Raw genomic sequence first — 21774 nt, forward strand, 5'->3', positions numbered from 1 at the left:
CAAAAATCCTTCTGTACTTTTTATTAATAGTAAATAAGATCTGATAAAACATGCCCAAGAAAACACACACAACACACTTACATGTATCATATCAACAAGAGGGTCCCTTTGATTCTTTGGGTTTATAGGAAGGTGTTTTCTATTAGGCCTTAAATCTTTTATACCAGTGATAAGAGAGGGAAGCAGCCTAGGACTGGACTTAATTCTGACAGTGATTTTCACCAGACAGATTTGTAAAATATATATCTTGTGACAGCATTCAAGAAAGTTGCAGTTATAAGTAATGGTTGTTTTTCATCTAAGATATTTTTAATTAATAAAGAATCTAAATCCCCTACTGATGCATGGAGGATAAGAAACCCCTGAGTTTCATGCACCAAAAAAGTATAATTTTGGGAGGAATTCCAGATGTTGAGGGGTTTGGAAAAATTGGAAAAGTTTCTGTGGGAGGTTTTTTTCCTGCTGCAAACAGCATGTCTTTTAAACTGCTCACAAGTTTAGAATGGTATGAGCAATTTCCATGGAGATGGATTAGTAGGCAGGTGACACAGTCAAGAGAGCATGATAAGTTTAGTTTAGCACATGGATATCACCACTACACATGGTACGTATCTGCATACACAAATACATACTCTCACACAGAGTTTTACATATATATGTATATACAGACAAATATAGAGTCTATGCATTTACTGTGCTATTGGGGGTGCTATCCTTCCCCTGAGACTAGAAGTCTTACCACTTGGCATTCTTGTTATACACACAGATGCACAAAAGCACTGTGCAAATAATTTGTTTCCAAAAAAATGGGGGGGGGTGTCATTTTGTGTCAAACAAAATGATTTTTTGTTTCATTTTCAAGTTTTTTCCTTTAAAAAAATTAAATTGAAGTAAAAATCTAAACAAAAAGTAATTTTGACTAAAACCCCAACCTTATATCCCCTTTCTCCCTTGCACTGGCTATCTGTGCTACAAGTTGTAGCATAGGAGGGGGAAGAGCCACTGTGTCCCTCATCCCTGTGCAAGTGAGTGGGAGAGGGTGGGGACTGGGTAGAGCCTAGACTTTACTTGTCTCACCCCAACATGCTGGCAAGCATAGATAGGCTTGCTTGTGGGGTATCATATGCTGCTTCTGGTATTAGATCAGAACATGGGAGAAGACAGAAGAAGGCAAATTGTGACTTGCTGAGTGACAAACTGCTTCCTGGTCTTCTCTGGGGCAGTGCTGGAACGTGTTGGAACATTGGTTCAGTAGTGGAAGGAAAAGTGTCACCTAACGAATCACCAGTATGACATCCTGAGGCATCCTTGTTTTTTTGATTGTCTGTTATGTTAACCTCCCATCAAAGTAAAGATCAAGCCCAATATTGTTTTTCTTGTAAGATATGAAGAAAAAAAAATCACAGCCCAAGAAGGGGTGTGTCATTCAGGCTATAAATCTCAGTGGAGTAACCCAACCACAGCAAGCCACGCTGAGGGATTCCTAGTCTCATCAGAGAATCATCATTTTCCCAAAGCTACCACACACTGGTACCTGAGAATGCACAGACATTTCCTCAAATTAATGGAAATCTCTGTAGGTCTAAATTTTACCATTCCAGAATTCTCAGTACCTCTAGGTTTTAAAGTAAGGAAGGCACTGAGTAGATATAGTACATTCTGAATGTATTGTGTTATCACACATTATTAGGGAAGCACACTCCAAGTAAAATGTACAATAATATTATTTCTCAAACATCTCAACTTTCACCAAAGACGGTAACTCTAGCTATTTCCTCAACTGCCTTTAAAAACCTCACTAGATTGTACAGTCATTATCTGGTAACTCTGAAACCATAGTAACTGCACACAGTACACACAGCGCTCACATTCCCTATATTGCATTATCTCCTGGTAACATGTTCAATAACTCATGTCATTTCTGTATGACAACTGGGAGGAACAACAGGGAGCTCTCTGTGAAATAGCGCACTTTCCATTCGTTATAGATCAGCACTGTTATTGCAGCATATGAATTCCACTCACAGTATTATAATGGTCTCCCCTCCACATCTATCTATATTTGTACTGCATCCATCACTGTGATATCTTGAGTACCTTATAGAATTATATAAATCCTACAGAGAGTCTAAATTTGCATCATCTCTGTGGTCCTCTTCTCCTTATTCTAGGAGAGGTAAACATTTTAAAAAGAAATTATCATCATTGATACGGTGGGAGAGCTACATTGAAAAGATAGAACTTCAGTCCTGTCAGAAGTATTTGGTCATTTTAGCTCTTACAGGAAGGATCATTTTACAGCTTATTACAACAATTTGTAACACACCACACTGCCTGTTACCCTTAATTTCCCACTTCCAACCCTTTATGCATAACAATCTAACTCACAATTGCCCACTTCATTTCAAGTGACCGCCTCCAACATGTGTAACCCCTTCTACTTAACAATCTGTCCCAACTCGTATTTAGCTCAGACACTCTGCTTCCTTCCCCAGACCTGAAGAAGAGCTCTGCATACCTCAGAAGGTTGTACCTTTCCCAAGATAAGTTAATCCAATAAATGTTATTACCTCACCTGCCTTGTCTCTCTCATATCCTGGGACCAACACAGTTACATCACTGTAAACAGCAAAGGATCACCACAGTTTTGGACCAGCTGCAAGGAAAGCTCTGTCATCCCCTCACACTACTCTTGCTCTTGGTGATTGTTTCATTGTTCCTGAGGAGTGCACCTGTGGTAACTGGCCTTGGTCATCAAGGAAGAGAGAGTTCCTGAGATAACCTGGTGCAACCGATGGAGGGCTTTGAACACCTCAAATTTAAACTGGCATTCCATAGGGAGCCAGTAACTTCAAACCTCAAACTTAAACTGGTATTCAGTGTGTAATGACCAGGATGATGTGCTCCTGCTGACCAGCATTGCTTGACAGGCAAGATGCTGCATGCCGTTCCAAATGGAGCTTGTGTACGTCTAAGGTTTCATGGCTGGGTAGCGCTCATTCCAATAATCTGGAGGACACAAATGCATGGATTATCACGATCAACTCTCTTGCTATGCAGATGAATTTCAGACTTCTAGACAATCATAAGTGGAAGGCACTTTTTGCAGCTATTGGCATGTGCCTTTGCAGTGTCAGTTATGTGTCCAGAAAGAACTCAAAGCCACAAAGTGTTTTCTTCTGAGAGTGTTGACCAGTTTTCATAACGTGTTTTATTCTTCCTCTGTTATCATATCCATCTTGCCTGAGTTTAATTTCAATCTACTGCTATTGTTCCAAGCACTGATATCATTCAGAGACTGAAATAGCAGGGAAATGGTGCTGTTCAAAATAGTCATAAGATCATAAGAACGGCCATATTGGGTCAGACCAAAGGTCCATCTAGCCCAGTATCCTGTCTTCCAACAGTGGTCAATGTCAGATGCGCCAGAGGGAATAAGAAGAACAAGTAATCATCAAGTGATCCATCCCATCTTCCATTCACAGCTTCTGACAAGCAGAGGCTAGGGACACCATTTCTGCCCATCCTGGCTAATAGCCATTGATGGACCTATCCTCCAGGAAATTATCTAGTTCTTTTTTGAACCCTGTTATAGTCTTGGCCTTCACAACATTCTCTGGCAAGGAGTTCCACAGGTTGATTGTGCATTGTGTGAAAAAATACTTCCTTTTGTTTGTTTTAAACCTGCTGCCTATTAATTTCATTTGGAGAGCCCTAGTTCATGTGTTATGAGGAGTAAATAACACTTCCTTATTTACTTTCTCCACACCAGTCATGATTTTATAGCTCTCTATCATATCCAAGCTGAAAAGTTCCAGTCTTATTCATCTCTCCTCATATGGAAGCCATTCCATACCCCCAATCATATTTGTTGCCCTTTTCTGAACCTTTTCCAACTCCAATATATGTTTTTTGAGATGGGGTGACCCCATCTGCACGCAGTATTCAAGATGTGAGCGTCCCGTGAATTTATATAGAGGCAATATGATAGTTTCTGTCTTCTTATCTATCCCTTTCTTAATGATTCCCAACATTCTGTTCACTTTTTTGACTGCTGCTGTACATTGACTGGATGTTTTCAGAGAACTATCCATAAAGACTCCAAGATCTCTTTCTTGAGTAGTAACAGCTAATTTAGACCCCATCATTTTATACATATAGCTGGGATTATGTTTTCCAATGTGCATTATTTTGCAATAATCAACACTGAACTTCATCTGCCATTTTGTTGCCCAGTCACCCAGTTTTGTAAGATCCTTTTGTAGGTCTTTGCAGTTTGCTTGGGACTTAACTATCTTGAGTAGTTTTGTATCATCTGCAAAGTCTGACCACTTTCCATGGTTAGGTGCAAGTTGTCCTCTAAGCAAATACCACTGTCTCTGTGCCATATCCTCGTGGGAAACCTAACTGGTATGTGTTAAAGGACACTGGTGTAGCACAGGTGAAGTTAGTGACGGCTCTTAAGTTTTTCAGTTTCTCTACCCAGTAATTCAACAAAGGAAAATAGCTGGAAAATTTTGATTGTGTAAAAACTCTTTCTGGAGAACTGGCTGGACAACTGTGTGTTTAGCTATGCTGGAAAGTCTCTTGATCTTAATCTTCACTTAACTCCATATATATATAATAAATATACTGTAAGAAAACCATATTATCTAAGGAAGCTATCTGGATAATTTTCTACGCCCACCACCTTCATAAGATGACACTTTACATTTTACTGCATGACAACGACAATTACCCTACTTCAGTGAAAGCCAAATTAATTCATTTTGCAGAAGTTGGAAGAAACACAAAATATATTTCCAACATAGTACTTACTTCAATATTTATTTTTTCTTCTTTTTATAAAAAATTGATGATAAGGTATTTATTCGAATTTTCCAAAGAGAGGATTTTTTTTACTTAGTATACTAATATAATAAATCTTCAAAAATGTGTATTGTTTTATTGCAGCTGATATGAGTTAACTGTCTCCTTTGGTGTCTATATCATTCAGTAAGGCAGCACCGAAAATTGCTGTTCAATTTTTTAAAAAATGTAACAAATGTACTCTGTAGCAGAAATTTTATATCCATCACAAAAATGAGACTATCATTATGGCTCAGACAAGCAAACAGGTGTTTTGAGGACTTGCTGGTTTAGGTGACATATAATGGAATACAGGGTCTTTCACCATTGCTATAGGTTGCTGTTTCATATCTATCTCTGACCAGATATGATCCAAGTCCTTTACATTCCACTAGTTGTTCAATAACCCATAAAATGGATTGGTGGCTTCATTTCATTGGGCTTGATTCTGTCACTCTTGGGTAAAATGAGACTATTCAGGTACACCCCTACCCCGATATAACGCGACCCGATATAACACGAATTCGGATATAACGCGGTAAAGCAGTGCTCCGAGGGGCGGGACTGCACACTCCAGCAGATCAAAGCAAGTTCAATATAACACGGTTTCATCTATAATAAGGTAAGATTTTTTGGCTCCCAAGGACAGCGTTATATCAGGGTAGAGGTGTATTAAACATGAATAAGGGCAGTAGAATTGGGTCCTTAGGGAACAGGTATCACATCACAAAATAACATTACAGCTTGTACTCTTGTTGACAGTATCATAAGAGACACTAAAGAATGAGCAGCATGGAGACTGCAAGGCTCTAACACCAGGAGATGAACTCTTCCATTTTGGGTCAAGCTATTTGGTGGAATGCTCATATTGTCCCTGTTCAGTGGATATAGGTCCCCAGACCAACCTTATCTGTGCATTATAAACATATTGAAATAAATACATGTTAAAAGGACCTCAAGTCTCCAGGACTGTGATTTAGGCACCTTTCACTTGCACTGAACTGAAAGATTATGGTACATCTTTAAGAACTTATTAGTAGACTAGCAGATTTTGGAAGTTATTTGTTTCAAGAATTATTTACAATAATAAAGCAAAAACTACTTACATTTGCTGAAAGCTGAGATGTGAGGGTGGCAACTTTTTCCTGTGATGCAACCAGTTCTCTTCGGAGTTTATGAATTTGCTGGTTTGAGAACAGATAAACTCATATCACATTTTTGTTTCATCAGCTATTTCATTTCCTTTATTTTTTCTTTAGAGGATCATTAATGTTTTACAGTATTGTAATTCCATATATATTAATTGTAAAATACTCAAAAAGCCAAATTATAAAATCATAATAGTTTGGCATCTAAACTGCGCACATAGCATTCGTGCATGTTTCCATTGTACACTCAAAGGCCCCATTTATGGGAGCCCTTATTTAATGTTCAAATGGGTACTTACAGTGTGTGCACAATTCCCAGATTGAACATGCAAATGTGATGTTTGGAACCAAATTTTCTAGGCCCTAATTTTTGAAAATTTGGCTCGATATATACAATATCATTTGTACCATCCCCTAATAAAGCCTCAGGTCCTGAAAATAGAAGAACTTGATGCACTCAATCCAAAGATTACTACATCTGCTATAGAAAATGTCCCCTGCATTCAGTGCAATATAACTGTATGCCCTCTTAATGCCTCATACGTTTAAAAATACTGTACTGTGGGACAAATATAACAAGTACATTTAAATTCTTCTCCATACTTTCAAGAGTGAAAATAAATTCAACCCAAGTCTAATGTTTCTTTTTAGGAAAAACACTTGCCTCAGAAAAAATATTTTTATGCAATGCACGAGGATGAAATTCACCCAGTACAGATATCAAGCACAATGCCTGTGCATCACTTAAACCCCACTTAACTCCTATCTGAGAGCTCAGGTGGCACATAGGCCTCTAAATCTCTCTCCGATTCTCACATACAATGGATTCCTCCCCAGCACAAAAGTAAGATGGGTAAAGCCAGGCAAGAAAAGTGAGCACACACATCATTTTCACACTAATGCTTACATTTATAAAGGAGATTGCAGTGCTTTGGCAGGGTGATTCCCATGAAAATCAATAAGAAAAATACTGTGCGTACTTTAAAAATTGACGAGTACTCACAGATACAAAGGCTAGTGTGTGAACCAAGGATGTTCTCACTGGTGCAAAGCAAGGGACATAGGTTACTAAGCTTTCTCTTCATTCTGGACTGTTTTCCCTTCCCCAAACTCTCTCCGTTGTTTTCAATGCTAATTACTCCCCTTTTTGTTTTAGCTACACTTGTAGCACACTCCTGCAGCTACAATAAGGTGGTTCTCCTGTTGTGCTATTCCAATACCCCTTTCCCCTAGAGATTGATAATGTCCATGAAACTCATCTTCAAGACACAAAGTGACAAAAAGAGGGACAATTTCTCCTCTGTGCACTGGGAAGTGAAGTATGTAAAAATGCCACCTAAGCTGCTGTAAATTAACAGTAAATCCTCTGCTTTGGCTTTCATAGAAAAGGCCCTAGAAAGTGTTAGGTGAAATCAATATTGAAATATACTGTGAGGTAGGAGAGGATATGCTTATTTTTCTCCCCACCTCCACAGTATTTCATAACACCTTTTAACAAGTGTCATTATCAACCCTTTGCCGTATATTAAACATTTTGAGTGTGGAAGAAATGCAGAATGATTGCAGGAATCAAGGAAGGTTTAAGAAAAATGTTCCAAAAAAGTGCGTGTCTGTGTGAAGTGGCAGGATCCTTAGTGCCATTTTACTACCGGTGCTCCAACAGAAATGGCACTAATATCTCCCTTTGGGTAAGGCTATAATTGGATCCAGCTGCTGACCTACTCTTGTTACTAGTTCATATAGAATATGAGGAGAGAGTGGCTTTTTTCCTACTTCACAACTGATTTACACGTGGTGACAATCTGCTTTTCTTTAAAATTCATCAACATGGACTGTCTCAGTAATTTAGCACTGTGCAACATGATATGACGTGGGTAATACAGGCTCAAGAGTGAACCTTGTTTTCTTGCTCGCAAGAGGAAGCACTTGCATTGATCTGCATAGATGCTTCTGGCTCAATAGGGAACTGTACTGATGAGGTCTGAAAAGAGACAAATCCCGACCCCTTCACCCTCAAGGTTGAGATACTCATTGACTCTCTCCACCTTTTTTGTAACTGATGCAAAAATTCTGCAGCTTGAGGACTAGAAAACCATTTGTCAGCACAGCTGCAACGCATTTTTAGCACAGTGTCTTTATTTGCAGCAAATCTCCGCTTTGTAGCAATACTGTCAACTAATGAGCTCTAATAATACTACTATACAAGCATCCTATCACACTGAGGGAAGATTTTTACCTCCGAATGTGCCTTTTCTTCTGCCTGCAAAAAGAGAGAGAAAATAGCTGTTTTAAAAACAGAATAAAATGCAGTATAATAAAGGTAACAAAAATAGCAAGAAATTACGTGTCCCAATATAGCTGCACAAATAATTGAATTTAAACTTAATAAAGATTTGTAATAAAAACAGTGAATTAACTCCTTTTGCCCTTACTGGGAATAACTCAAATTGAGTGCAAATAAAGTTTTGCCTGAGTAATGACAGCAGGATCAGGTTGATCATAATTGCTAAAAGATTCTTAGGAACAATGAAAGAACTGCAGTAACAACTGCAGTTATAAAACATCAAGGAAAGTTTGTTGCAGTATAACTCTGAGTGTGTGTGTGTGTGTGTGTGTGTGTACATGGATACCACCATCAAAATCACTAGTGGAATTACAGATGTTTTACAGTAAATCAGGCCACCCAACTAATAGAGTAATATATATATATTACAGTAATATCTAGCAATAATTTAAAATCAACATTTATTAATGGCTATGAAAATATGCTATCTGAGATACTGTGCTACTGCCAAATGCAGGCCTTAGAATATGAAACAGTGGTAGTATCTTACATTCGACTTTGTAAATGTTGACTTTTTAATGGTGACCACTGTTAGGGCATTTAGACATGAAGATGCTTTCTAAACAATGATCATGAAGAGGAGTCATTCAAGGAACTCAAAAGAATTCTGTACTTCCATGAATACTATTGTGCTTGTGGAATGAAGCAACTGAAAATGCCACATGGGGATCTGATGTAGGTTGTTTCATTTCTGGGCCCAAAGCAGTTGACAATACTATGGCAGCCAGTGCATATCTGGCAAAGGAGGGAGCACATCATCTTGTAATTAGATGACTCCCTTTGGCCAAAAACCAGAATGGAGCAGGAAGCCATACCCACTCCTCAAAAGGGCAAGTTCCAGAAACCTGGTCTTCTGATGCTAGGTGAAGGATGTAAACAGAAGGAATGAAATGGGGTTGTGGAGGCAATACCAACGTGTAAACTGTAACCTGTGACACAAAACTAATTAATCTAAGGTGTAAAATTAAAATGCAAACTAACACCACAACAGTCCAGCCTCAGGCTTTTGGAACATAATGTGATACTGACAGCCAAATTCCGAGGCAAGTCTACGGGAGCCTAAAGGGAGCTTAAACTGACTCCACTACAATCAAATGTTTTGCCTCACAACAAAATATTAACATGTAGTTTACAACTCCCTTACACATCACCTCTTAGTTGGCTTACTAAAGCTAAGGGACTCTAAGTGTATGTCACATGCTGTGGAGCCAGTGGAGAGGAATATAGCAAATAAAGTAACAAACAGAAGGGTGTAAGAAGGTATAAATGACAGTAGGCTATTTTAAATTTACACCACTGTACACCTCCTGTCAGCTCCTTATAGAGTAAGTTACACCAGTTTACTGTCAAAGCTGAGAAACTATTGATATGCCACAATCTACTAATACCCACTGTGCTGTGAAACAAAACCTTACATGCACAGTGTCTCCAAAAGCTAGATCTGCAATATGTCTGAATGCCATCTGAAACCACAAATGGAATTAGATCAAACAAACAAAAACAATTTAAAAAACCCAATACATACCGAAAAAACTAATACATTCTGAAGTCCTTTCTCATTGGACCTCTCCATTGTGAGAAATGCAATATCAGCAGTCAAAGTGTACATCCTTCTGAATCTCAGACTCCAGCTCTTTTGCTGATCTCTGCTGATAATAATCTAAACAACATGCTCTTTACCTGCTACTCTCTCTTGGTCTCCCCACTAATTACTGATTAAGCTGCATCAAAATTATAATGCTAAGAATTAAGGCAGTGGTTAAAGAGATTGATAAACATCGTTACTCAAGTTTCAGAGTAGCAGCCATGTTAGTCTGTATCCGCAAAAAGAACAGGAGTACTTGTGGCACCTTAGAGACTAACAAATATATTTCAGCACAAGCTTTCGTGGGCTACAGCCCACTTCATCGGATGCATACTCAAGACATTTATTGAAATGCTATGGAATTCTTGCATGGTACTTTTGGCTTGAACTGTCAAAAACTTCCATCTCTTATATTTCTTCTTCCTGATGGGATCTAATAATGGTAAAAAATGAAATATGTGTACCATAACCCCTCTGAAGCTACCTCTTTCTGGAAGAAGTGGGGCATGGAATAATATCACTGAACAATGAAACGTTGTTCTTTATGTTCAGCTGATCTGATACCGAAAGCCAATCTTTTGTCTGAAGTTTCCACTTGTGCACTGCTTTATGATTAATTGCTGCAAGATTGTCTGAACTTTTTCACTGGAGCACAGAGGACCCAGCAGGAGAAATTCTGATCAAGGATTTTCTTCCTGCAAGCGCAATCACTAGTTTTATAGTCCTAATTCTTTCCTTGCCCTTAACAAAACCTTTCTATAGCTTCCATCACCACTGCTAGATGATCAATAACTTAGCAAGAAGTGTGATCTAGTGGCTAAAGAAGGGAACTGGTAGTCAGAAGTCTCAAAATGTATTGCTAGTCACTGACTTGTTGTGTGACCTTGGCTAAGTCTTTTGAATTCTGTGCCTCATGTCACCTATTAGAAATTTGGTGCTGTGAGGCTCAGCTAATGGTTGAAAGGTGCTTTGAGATCTTAAGTGGCAGAGGTTATGAAAACACAAAGTATTATTATATCCTTGCAACAATATAAAATATTGGGACCAAGATATTGCAAAACTGCTGACTGCTCAAACAAATGATGAAAGCTCCAGGTGTCACTTTATCATTTGCTTTTTGTCCATCTGCCAGTTCTTCTAAAAACTGACATCAGAGCTGAAATACAGCTTTTGATATTCCCTATGAGAATAGATTATAATGCCTCCAAGAGAGGGAAGTGGCAGCAGGGCTTCTTCCACTAGGAAAACGGAAGTGAAAGGCCCTATTCTAAATGTTATTGCCAGAGCCTGTTTTGGGGTTAGTGTGTGTGGAGACACTCCACCCCAAGAGGCAACTCAGAGAGGCATGCCGGCTTTTCAGTAGTGACTGTGAGGACTGAGGGAGCCCCCATCTGAGGAGGAGCTGCAATACTCTTTGAATGGAGGCAGTATGCTCTGCTGGCCAGTGCAGCAACTGTCAACAGTAGACAATGTCAGAGCTAGTCACCAGCAACACAAGGACTGAGACAACGGATGCCCCTTCTGCAAGTGTATAGGGTAGAAAGGGGCAGGAGGATTGAGAAAACATGCTCCTTGCACCTTCTCATCCTCATGAGGGGCTAGACAACATCTATTCTAACTGTCGCTAGCTAAAAGATTGCAAAGGATCACTTATCTATAACTCAAGAGAATATACAAAACACATACATAACTCTTCTCATTTAAAATATGGACATATGTCTTGCACTGCAGCTACTTCATGATTAAGGCTTTTGTAAGTAAATCATTGCCCTTCAACAGCATAACAGGTGCAACAACATATCACACAAAGATCAGAATTAATGTCTCCCTTTTACAAAAAAAGCCCAAATCAAATGAAGACTTAAAAACAAACTTCAATTTGGGCTGGGCGAACATATTTAATGAAATAAATTAATTTTCAAGAAACTATTTTTCTCTTTGAAAAGAACATCTAGACAGTGCCATTTTTGTGAAGGATCAACAGGCATTTAAACTAGACATTGTATCCCCTTAAACAACCCTGTACTTTTAAGAGGAGTTTCTCAAACAGTAACATTAAAAAAACGCTCCACAGGGCACCCAATTACAAGACCTTGCTCTTAAAGAGCACAAACACCAAACAATGATGAAATCAGTCAAAAATTACATAGCACAATAATATAGTGCAGTGAATAATAAGCGGCCCCACGTGAGGTTGGACTCAGCATGTTTTTTTTTATATTTCAGCCTTCAAATTACACCACAGAAAGTTTAGTGAGTGTTAAATGCACCACTTAAGGAAAAAAATATGCTAATTATATATGAAAAAGCAAAAGTATAATATTGAAGTCAAATAGCTGTTCCACTGCTTTACTGCAATACTTACATGCAATTTTAATCCACTAAACTTAAAACTATTTAATGAGCTAGAAAGCTTTATTGGAGATGTACAATAACACAGGCAGGACTTTTTTTATTTTCCTAAACTATCAATACTTACTGTAGAATAGAGAGAGGAGGTGCTGGAGACCAATGATAATGAGGACCCATGTACTACAAAAATGAAGAAAAAAGTGCCATTATATAAAATATTGATGAAACAGCATGAGCCCTCCCCTGTGGAGCTCAATAGCAGAGCATCTCTTTTAAAAATGAGAAACAATCTTCCACAAAGAGCAGCTATTAGAGGTTATCAGTGTACACAAACAGCAGTTATTTTTCTTGAACTTGAAATGATTGCTCTAAATGGAGAAACATTTGCCTGTGTACTGTAGGTATGAGAGATTTTTAATGAGATACAGTATTTTCACCAGTAAACCAAACATTATTTCTGTTGTTTGGCAGTCAAGCACCTGATAAACACAGAGTTTCAAGAGACCAGAGAAGGCGCTATGAACACCCATCTATCCAGAGTGCTGACTGCAGAGTTCTAAAGCACAGCATGCAGCAAGCTCATCTTTCATATGGAGGAGTGCCTTGCAGCTACTGTAAATGCCCAGGTCTTATCTGGTAATTCTCTTTAGATCGAGGTAGAGCACTGAATGCTTGGACTTGTAGTCTGTTTTGGCACCTGTGTTTTTAAAGGCAAGTGGTGCTGCAATATGCACTGCTGTATTTTAATTGACCATCAAATGATTTTACCCTCTATAAGCACTGCATAAAAACTGTAGGATTTGGTCCCAATGAATAGGGCTCTGGAAAGTGGCCAGTTAGGACTACAGTGAGAGAACATTTGAAAGCCACTTCTGTTTAGCCTCATAATGTTTAAGGTAGATCCTGAGGGAAGATGCTCCAATACAGAACCTCAGAGAAGATCCGTTGGTTTATCTTTAGCGCAGTAAATGAAATGTTATTCAGTACTGTCTGAACAAAAATTCCACAGTTGTGCAGGTTGTTTCATATTTGCTCTTAACCAGGAAAAAATGTATGACCATATTATGCTGTTTTAATAACTATCTGAAGCACGCATGTGTGCCATGCATGAGATATTAACATTTAAAACATTTCTTGATAGGGAACCTAGGCTTTAAATCACCTTAGTATTTGGTAATTATTACCAATATCCTGGGTACACTTCAAGATACTACAGGATTCAATGCCCATCCTGAGATATTTATAAATGATAGTTGCAACCCCTCCTTCCACCTGCCATCACTCTGTGAATCTTTCCAGCTCTGCCCTTGATACCATCCCCTCTCAGTTACTAACTTCCCTTGCCCTTACTCTCACATATTCAGCCCCCCTAACTCTCACCCCCACATGCTCTTCTTGCTCCTTTCCTTCACTGTGTAAATTAGCTCTAATTTCCCATCCAAAATAAAATATGTTTTGGTCACATTTCCCTCTTCATCTATATCAACTCATGCCCCTTTTCCCCTTCACCTTTAAGGTCTATGAACTACTAAGGTCCATTTACTACTGATGCACTGACCTCCTCTCTCACTCACTCATGCATTCACTCCAGTCTGGCTTCCATCCACTCTGCTCCAGTGAAACTGCTCTCTCCAAGGTCTCTGATGATCTCTTCATTGCAACTTCTTACTTGGTGCCCTGTTTTAACTTGGATTTTCTGGTCCTGTTCTCCACTTTTCCACTGCTCCTTTTGTTGTTTCCTCCTCACTGCCCCTTCCCCCCAGATTTTATCCTTAGGTGACATTGTATGCTTGCATCAATTCACCTAACTTCTCTAAGAAGATGACTGAGGAATCAGTCTGTCCTGCTTCCACTGCCACTCACTGATATACCATCAAAAAAGCCAAATAAAACAATTTAAAACATATATAATCTGTTACTTATGTCACTCAGTACATCCTGTCTCCTCTTTGTCTCACAAACATTAGCTGATTGGGGAAAGGGACTGTCTTTATTTTTGTTTCTTGTACAGTGCCAAGCACATTGTCATCACTTACATAAAAATTGGGGTAAGGAAGACTGTTTTAGCATTTAAAAAAATGGAGGGAGTACAGATAGGAATAAGACTATCAAGTGAGGAGGAGACTGCAGTAGTCAAGGCAGGAGATAACCAAGGCATGGTACGCATTTTAGGCAGAAAGGATGAAATAATTTCCCAAGAATAAGAGTTAGGCCCTTCCTTCCACATTTTCTGCATCTTACTTCCGATAGTTCAAAAACTATTCCAGGCAATTAATAAGTGACACATAGAATGTGTTCAGTCTATAAAGAACATGCCCTTTTGTATCCCAGCTTATTGTAAGTACCCACTCTTGTGCTCAAACAGAGCAAGAGGGGCTACAAGTCCAGTTCAGGGCCGCCCAGAGGATTCTGGGGGCCTGGGGTCTTTGGTGGCGGGGGCCCCCCCGCCACCGAACTGCTGCTGAAAACCCAGAGCGGAAGAAGTTCCGGGGGCCTGGGCCCCCCAAGAGTTTTCCAGGGGCTACAGGGGCCCCGAAAAACTCTCATGGGGGCCCCTGTGGGGCCTGGGGAAAATTGCCCCACTTGCCCCTCCCTCTGGGCGGCCCTGGTCCAGTTCACTATAAATCAGAAAGGTTTACTAAATTATTTCAATATTTACAACTCAAGGTGGCCATTTAACTAGAATCCTGCTACATTTGTGTTTTATTTGCTTATCGAAGCGTTAACTCAGCCCTACCTTCTTCCATGCTGTCTCTGAATGAGCCTGAATGACTGATTGCTCGTGGTCTTTCTTCTAAGGATGTGGCACTGCCACACAGCTGGGAGTCATCATACAGGTCAAAAGAAGAGTCTTGTGCAGGGATGCTGTTTGAACGCATCATACTGGGTCCAGGAAGGTTAAACTGGGACAGGTTGGTTGGACTCACTGCAATGCAAAGCGTTATTTGTAAGGTATGTTCCATTACTGGGGATTTGGTTCTGTGCAAAATGAATACAGTGGCATGCAGGGATAGGTGGGCTTTTCACTGCTGATGAAATGAAAGGCTTTCATTCTTAGGCCTGAAGTTATCATGCAAAACCAAAGTAGTCAGTCTAGGTTAACTGTTGCACGTAATAATGCTGCAGAACACAGAGCAACACCAATGTTGACATCTGACTAAGCCACTTGTTCATCTTGTCAGGCAAAGAGAGGCTGCAATAATGGATAAGACAGAAAATCAGAGAAAAGAATGAACCCCATCAGTTACAAAATTAAAAGTGAATATTTGTCATTTTTGTTCACAGAGGAACTTTACTAACCAAACCAATTATTCTCTGCAGTTAAATGTTTCAAATATTATTATTAATTGTTATATAGATTACAATAATACCTATAAACTGAGGTTCCATTGAGGTAGGCCCTGTGCAAAAATCCATTTTTAATCTCTTTGTTCGCTATTTAGAGTATTCCATAGCACCTATCACCATATTCAATAGATGCTCCCACATGGCCCAGCTGGCTGACATTAAGAAACAGGAGTAACTGATCTACTCTTGGTTCAGCTGCAGATCAGCACTCAGGAAATTACTCTCAGCTATTGGAAAGTTGATTTGCCAGTGAAATGGGAGGCTTGATATGAGACCTTGACCCATGAAAACAATACTTTCTGTCCAGAGTCAGCCTGTTGATTTGTGTCTTGATCTGCTCTATAGACCAAAAGATTCCCAGCAGAGCTGGATGTGTCTGAAATCATAACAGCAGTGTTTGGGTTTTTTTTCTGAGAGCCATTTATTCCATAGGACTGATGCTCTGATAAAAGAGGAAGGACAGAGCAAAATAAGCTATTGCAATAGTAGATTATATTGGCCTCTGCTGTGGGAAAAGCTACTAAGTGAGCACAAGAGCTATAAAAGAAGAAGGAAAAATATAATAGCGATAGGTAGCGAGGAGAAATCTGTGCTAAAGAGAGTTATCTTTATGTTTAAAACCAATACAAATACAGGAAAATGTCCCAACCAGTGGTTTGCTTAGACTATATCTAATTTTACTTATAAAAATGTCTTTGTTCAGAATTGTAGGTAGTATAATAAAAAGTCTTATGTTTTTGTGCCTGATACAGTTGCTCTCTAGTGGCTGCAACCTACAGAGGATACAGATCTAACAGCAGCACTACCGAAGTGTGAATGTTTCACAGGTTATTGCTAGTTCTGTAGTAATGGCCTCAAACATCAGAGCTAAGTGTAAAACTAGGGTTCACACCTTCGGTAGGCCAGCTATTCGAGGATGACAATTACAGAAGGTCTGACATTTGATCCAGTTTAAGTCAGTGAGACCCGAACACTGTGGGAGGACAGAGAGACAGACCTAACAAACAAAGCATATTTTTACTATAAGGGAGCTGAGGTATTTTAAGATTCTAAGTTTTCAAAAACTGCTGAATAAAAAATGTCAGCAGAAAGATCATATAAAGTAAACAAAACACAAAACATTGTAAAACTGGAATGAAACCACAGTGTGTGTATCCAAAAACAACTAATAGAAAAAAAATCATACATCCATTCAAGTCTTTAGTTTATTTGACTACAAGTACTCAAAAGTAGTATTTTCTGTCATAAAGAGAAGGTGAAAAAGAGGTCTTAGTAATAAAATCCAGAGCAGGAACAGGGCAGCCAATTTCACATCCTGACCTGGATCCAAACTATTCTGAAGTGTGGGGGCATTTGGAGACAGGATTGTGGTTGGGCCCATAACAGATAAATGGTTCAGCCAAGAAGTTTGTCTACTGATCCAAATGTTCCCAGTGTTGAATCTGGGCCGATCTCAAAACAAAGCTACAGTATGTACTATTACCCAAATGGGAGAAGGGATTAAAGGTCTGATCCAATGCCCACTAAAACAATTGGAAATAATCCTGTTGATGGCTGGATCAGGCTGTGAGGGAGAAAGGACAGTCTTGTGGTTAAAACGCTGCCATAACAGTCAGGAGATTTGAGCTTAATTCCTAGCTTTGCCATGGACTTCCTGTGTGGCCTTGGGCAGGAAATCTGTGCCTCTTTTCCACATGTAAAATAGGGATCAACTCCTGCCTACATCATGGAGATGCTGTGAGGATAAATTCACTAATGTTTGTGCGGTGCCCAGATACTATGGTAAGGGGGAGGGAAGGGTACCTAGCTAGACAGACTAAACAATGCATTGTAAAATATTCAGTTTTATGATTATGTTTTAGTGCGGGAAGCAAGGGGAAAAATTCATTTACCCAAGTTGGAAAAGTGATATTTCCCAGTTGCAGAGGAAGACATAGCTGAAGGCGAAACAATAGGGGACTGACTGCCGGTGTCCTGTAGACCTCCAGTGGAATGGGAGCGCAGCCACTCTTTGCCCTCTTCCTGGCTCGTCTGCCGAGATGACGGGGTATATCTGAAAAATCACAGCTGGCACACTTAAAACAACAGCAACAGGGTTCACAATGTAATGAACAATAGTCAACATCAAATATGCTTTGCAGGTCAGACAGAACAACAATCTTGACTGTCCTATATCTAATTACAGTTACTCAATTGTTACAGTTAACTTTAAAGCACCTGTTTTAAATTTCCCAGGTGGAAAAAACACTTCTAAAAATAAACGAACCCCAAACAAACAAAAATAACATTCTCCTTTCTTTGGTGAAATGTGATGATAAATCATACCAAACAGACAGCTGAACTGAGAGAAAAGGACTTAAAAAGCTGCAGCAGGTGAATAAGATGAGGCAAAGGCCGAGTACCATATTCATAGAATGGATGAATGACGGATTGGAAAGCCAAGAAAGATTGTCTGCTTACAGAATGACACGCCACAGGAGTGTTCGAGCATGTGGACATTTGGTAAGGCAAAGGGAACAGAAACAGATCAGCAGTTGTAAAAATGGGAATTTCCTTTGGTAATGATAGCTACTGTGATCACATGGGATGTTTGTCTCATGGAATGCTACATGGCATTGTGTCCCTTCCCAAATTAGGTAGGGGAGGGAAGCAGATAGGGACAAATAATCACTTAAATGGAAACAAATTCTCTGGAACAAAAAAGTTTGGAAACCAAATCTATTAATCAGCTGTATGCTATTGCTAACAAATACAACGAGTGTAACTGATAGAAGGTAGAACAGGGAGAACAGCCAACCCATCGGTCGGGCTCTTGTGGCTGGGTTAGAGGAAGGGAAATTCTAGCACATTAGAAATCCTGCAGGTATTTCTTATTGTTTGGGTCTCAATCAGAAACCTGTTTTTACTTCTGCCTGTGACAGCCCACCGTAAAACTTCATTCAGCACAATTCCATGCCAACTGAAGGGCAGTCTCACTTTCTTCCCCGCTATCACGTGCCACCAACGTTCCTCAGTCATCCCAGAGAAAGAGGCTTTTGCTATCTTAGCTTCTGGGTTTATGAGGCACTGCCATTTCTGCTTAGGAAGCTGATTAAATGAATTTGTAATTTCTCATGTCACTCGTTCTCATGCAAAATGTGGGATATTTTAAAAGTATCCTATTCAGATTAAATAATCCTTTCTTTTCTTTCTTTAAAAAATGATGCATCATGTTGCTCTTTAAACCTGGAAGAGGTGGGCTACCCCAGTGGTTTCTGGTTCTGGAAGCAGCCGAAGTGAAAATTCAGGGTTCGGATTTTAACAGAGCCCCAGTAGCATACAGACCATAACTAGGATCCAGCCTTCATCAGACCAAAATGGTGCAAAATCCTGAGACAACAGCTAATTAGGCATCTATGCTCACATGCAGACTCGTAACTCCCTGACCCCTCCTACCCCCCCCAGCCTTACTCACCCTTGCTGTTTTTATAGGATGGGACCACAAACTTCCACCTCCCACCTGGACTCTACTAGCTGGATGCTTTTCCTATATGGCTCTTTGGGGTACTCTCGCCATCCAATAGCGCTCTTCCAGGGGTCGTGGGAAATTTGGCTTGATCCTCTCTCACACAAAGTGCATTGGGGAGATGCAGAAATCATAACACCCACTCCTAGTACTTGGACTTTGAAGCCCAGAAGATACTATGTAGTTTCCTATCGATAACACCACGGCTTTGGGACATATAGTTCCAGTGAGGGGAGAACTGTATGTCAGACTACTACCCCATTTTTGTGTTTGTGTTTGTGTGTGTGTGTTGAGGGGGGGAGGCGAGGGAGAGGAAGGTGGACTGATCCAGCTGCCATTACCTCCCAGAAGAGCTTTGTTGGATTAGAGCAGTGGACAGGCTGATATGGCAACCTTAAGAGTGAGTGGGAGTAGCCATATATTTTCTCCCCCCACCCCGCCCAACCTGGAGCCCAGGACAGGGGTGGTAGCCTATGCTCTTCCCTATCTGAAGAGAAGAGAGCATTGATGAGTGGAGGTTGTGTGGGTGGCTGGGTTGGGTTCTGAGTAGAGCTGGGGTGTGTTAAAGCAGGGCCTGTCTTATACTTTCAAACCCTGGATGCTGAAATGTGTCTCTTTTAGGTTGTGAATCCTTAACCCCTCAAGCTGGATCTCCGATGGCAGTTCTCCCCCACCCCGAATCCATGGCTACTTGCACTTAGAGCCCACGTTCTGGCCCATCTCTAAAACCTTGTTATTCTGCCCACTTTCAGTTTGCTTTGTGTTGCAAAGGTACTTTGTTACTCTCTTTTTTTATACTGCATTGTATGTCTCTTAACATTCATCATATAAGGAAACTATTTTTAACAGTTTTTGCTTTCCAAGCTATATCTGTATACTCAATTTACTCACTAGGCCAGACTGGAAAGAGAAAATCTAATGTGAAGGGTCTAGTTTGCTTGATTTAAACCTAAGCACCAGGAGCTCTGTTGTAAACAGGATCAGCAAGGAGAAAGAGACGGAGAGACAATGCAGAAAAGTTTACAGAACAACAGAGAAGCTGCAATCATGCTGAATAAAGTATATACCTTAGTCCCTTTTTGGGTAGTGTATTTCTGTCAAGCTGCATGCTGTTAAAACAAAGAAAACCCCTAAGGACATACAGTAAACAGGACTGTTCAGAATTACAAACTCTAAAAGTCTAGATATGTTCATATAATAAAAGGAGATTTAATATATTTTAATGTCTCTTTATGATAAAACCCTGACTCATTAGAGAGGAAGACAGGACATGGATTGCCACATGTTCATTTTTCATCCAGACATGCTTTGGTCTGGGTCAATAGCCATTTGGCGAGTATCCAAATCAGACAGAAGTTCTGCCTTCCAATTCTTAATCTTCCTTACTGAGTCATGCAGACTCAACCTGTATGGGAGTCATATGGTCACAGAATGAACCTGCATTTTTCACAGCTTCCTATGATCTTTTGCTATGTTTCTATACAAAATGCAGGTTTGTGACACCTGCAAAGAGGCAGCATGGCCTTGCCAGAAGCTAAGTGGCAGATTCTGCTTGTAAGACGATGTGCTAAATATATAGAGACTGATTCACCATTGTCTTGCTGCTTGTGCAATCAATGCAAGTGCAGATGCGGTGTAAAATGCCACCAGATTAGATGGTAGCAGCATTTTAAAACTCACTTTGTGCTGGAGTGAACAACAATATGAGATGCCAGGCACAGGAGAACTGGGTTCTTACCAGTGTAAATCCTTCTAGAGACAGGGAGCTGCTTAAAAGGACGGTCCCTTACCTTCCTTCAAATAGGAAATAATTCAGGTGGTTTATCTTCCCCCAATTATCTAGGCCATAGGCAACAACTCCCTGAGTGCTCCAGGGCTGGAGTACTCACAAAAAAAAATTAGTGGGTGCTCAGCACCCACCGGCAGCCCTCTGGGTCAGCGTCTCCCCCTCGCCGGCGGGCAGGAGGTGCTGGGAAGAGGGGGCGGAAAGAGGCCAGGCAGGGGTGGGTCGGGGTGGAGTGGGGGCAAGGCCTGGGGCAGAGCGGGGGGTCAAGCACCCCCTGGGATCTGAGTAAATTGGTGCCTATAATCGAGGATTTCAGCTGGCTGGTGATTGCAATACTTGATTGGGCTGTTCAGTGAAATACACTATTTTATTTTGGAAATATAATTCAATGTCAATATGAGGATTAAATTAAAAGTGTGTGTGTGGGGGGGGGTTCTATTTTGCATCACACCATCACCACAAAGCTAAGCAGCATGTACTTTACACCATCGAGAGAAGCATCAGAAACAAACAGTCCCTTGGATCCACACTGCCTTCCTAGGGAAATGTTCTAAAACTTTCACACTATTGCTAACTGGCTCAATTCCAGTGGTGTTAGCAGTGCTGAGAGCCCTCCTGCAGATGGGGCACTGGAGTTTTCAACATCGTTTTATATAACTGTGCTCACAGCAGGTCTAACTGACAAGATGTTGAAAATGCTCTAACCAGCCACTCATCTCAGCTAGGGCTCTCAATGTTACTAACCCCAGAGGAGCTCAACTGGTCTTAGCAATAATAAAGTAAAATTAATAAAGTAAAAATAATAAAGTAAAATTAATAAAGTAAATGTCCCAAATTTAGTCAGGGCCTCACTCTGCA

At 40.1% G+C, this 21774-nt stretch overlaps 1 protein-coding gene across 3 annotated transcripts in view; it reads right to left on the minus strand.

The window, feature by feature from the left end:
* The window catches only part of NAV3 (neuron navigator 3), an 862925-nt gene that overhangs the window by 39393 nt on the left and 801758 nt on the right, over nucleotides 1–21774 (minus strand). For all 3 annotated transcript variants that reach the window (XM_039497831.1, XM_039497841.1, XM_039497851.1), the window contains 6 exons: nucleotides 20198–20239; nucleotides 17518–17678; nucleotides 15015–15203; nucleotides 12405–12457; nucleotides 8233–8256; nucleotides 5955–6032 (listed from right to left, as the gene is read on the minus strand). In XM_039497831.1, the coding sequence (XP_039353765.1) occupies nucleotides 5955–6032; nucleotides 8233–8256; nucleotides 12405–12457; nucleotides 15015–15203; nucleotides 17518–17678; nucleotides 20198–20239 (547 nt within the window). The remainder of the gene's footprint in view (nucleotides 1–5954; nucleotides 6033–8232; nucleotides 8257–12404; nucleotides 12458–15014; nucleotides 15204–17517; nucleotides 17679–20197; nucleotides 20240–21774) is intronic.

Source organism: Mauremys reevesii, linkage group 1, assembly GCF_016161935.1.
Source record: "Mauremys reevesii isolate NIE-2019 linkage group 1, ASM1616193v1, whole genome shotgun sequence".
NCBI classification, from domain to species: domain Eukaryota; kingdom Metazoa; phylum Chordata; order Testudines; family Geoemydidae; genus Mauremys; species Mauremys reevesii.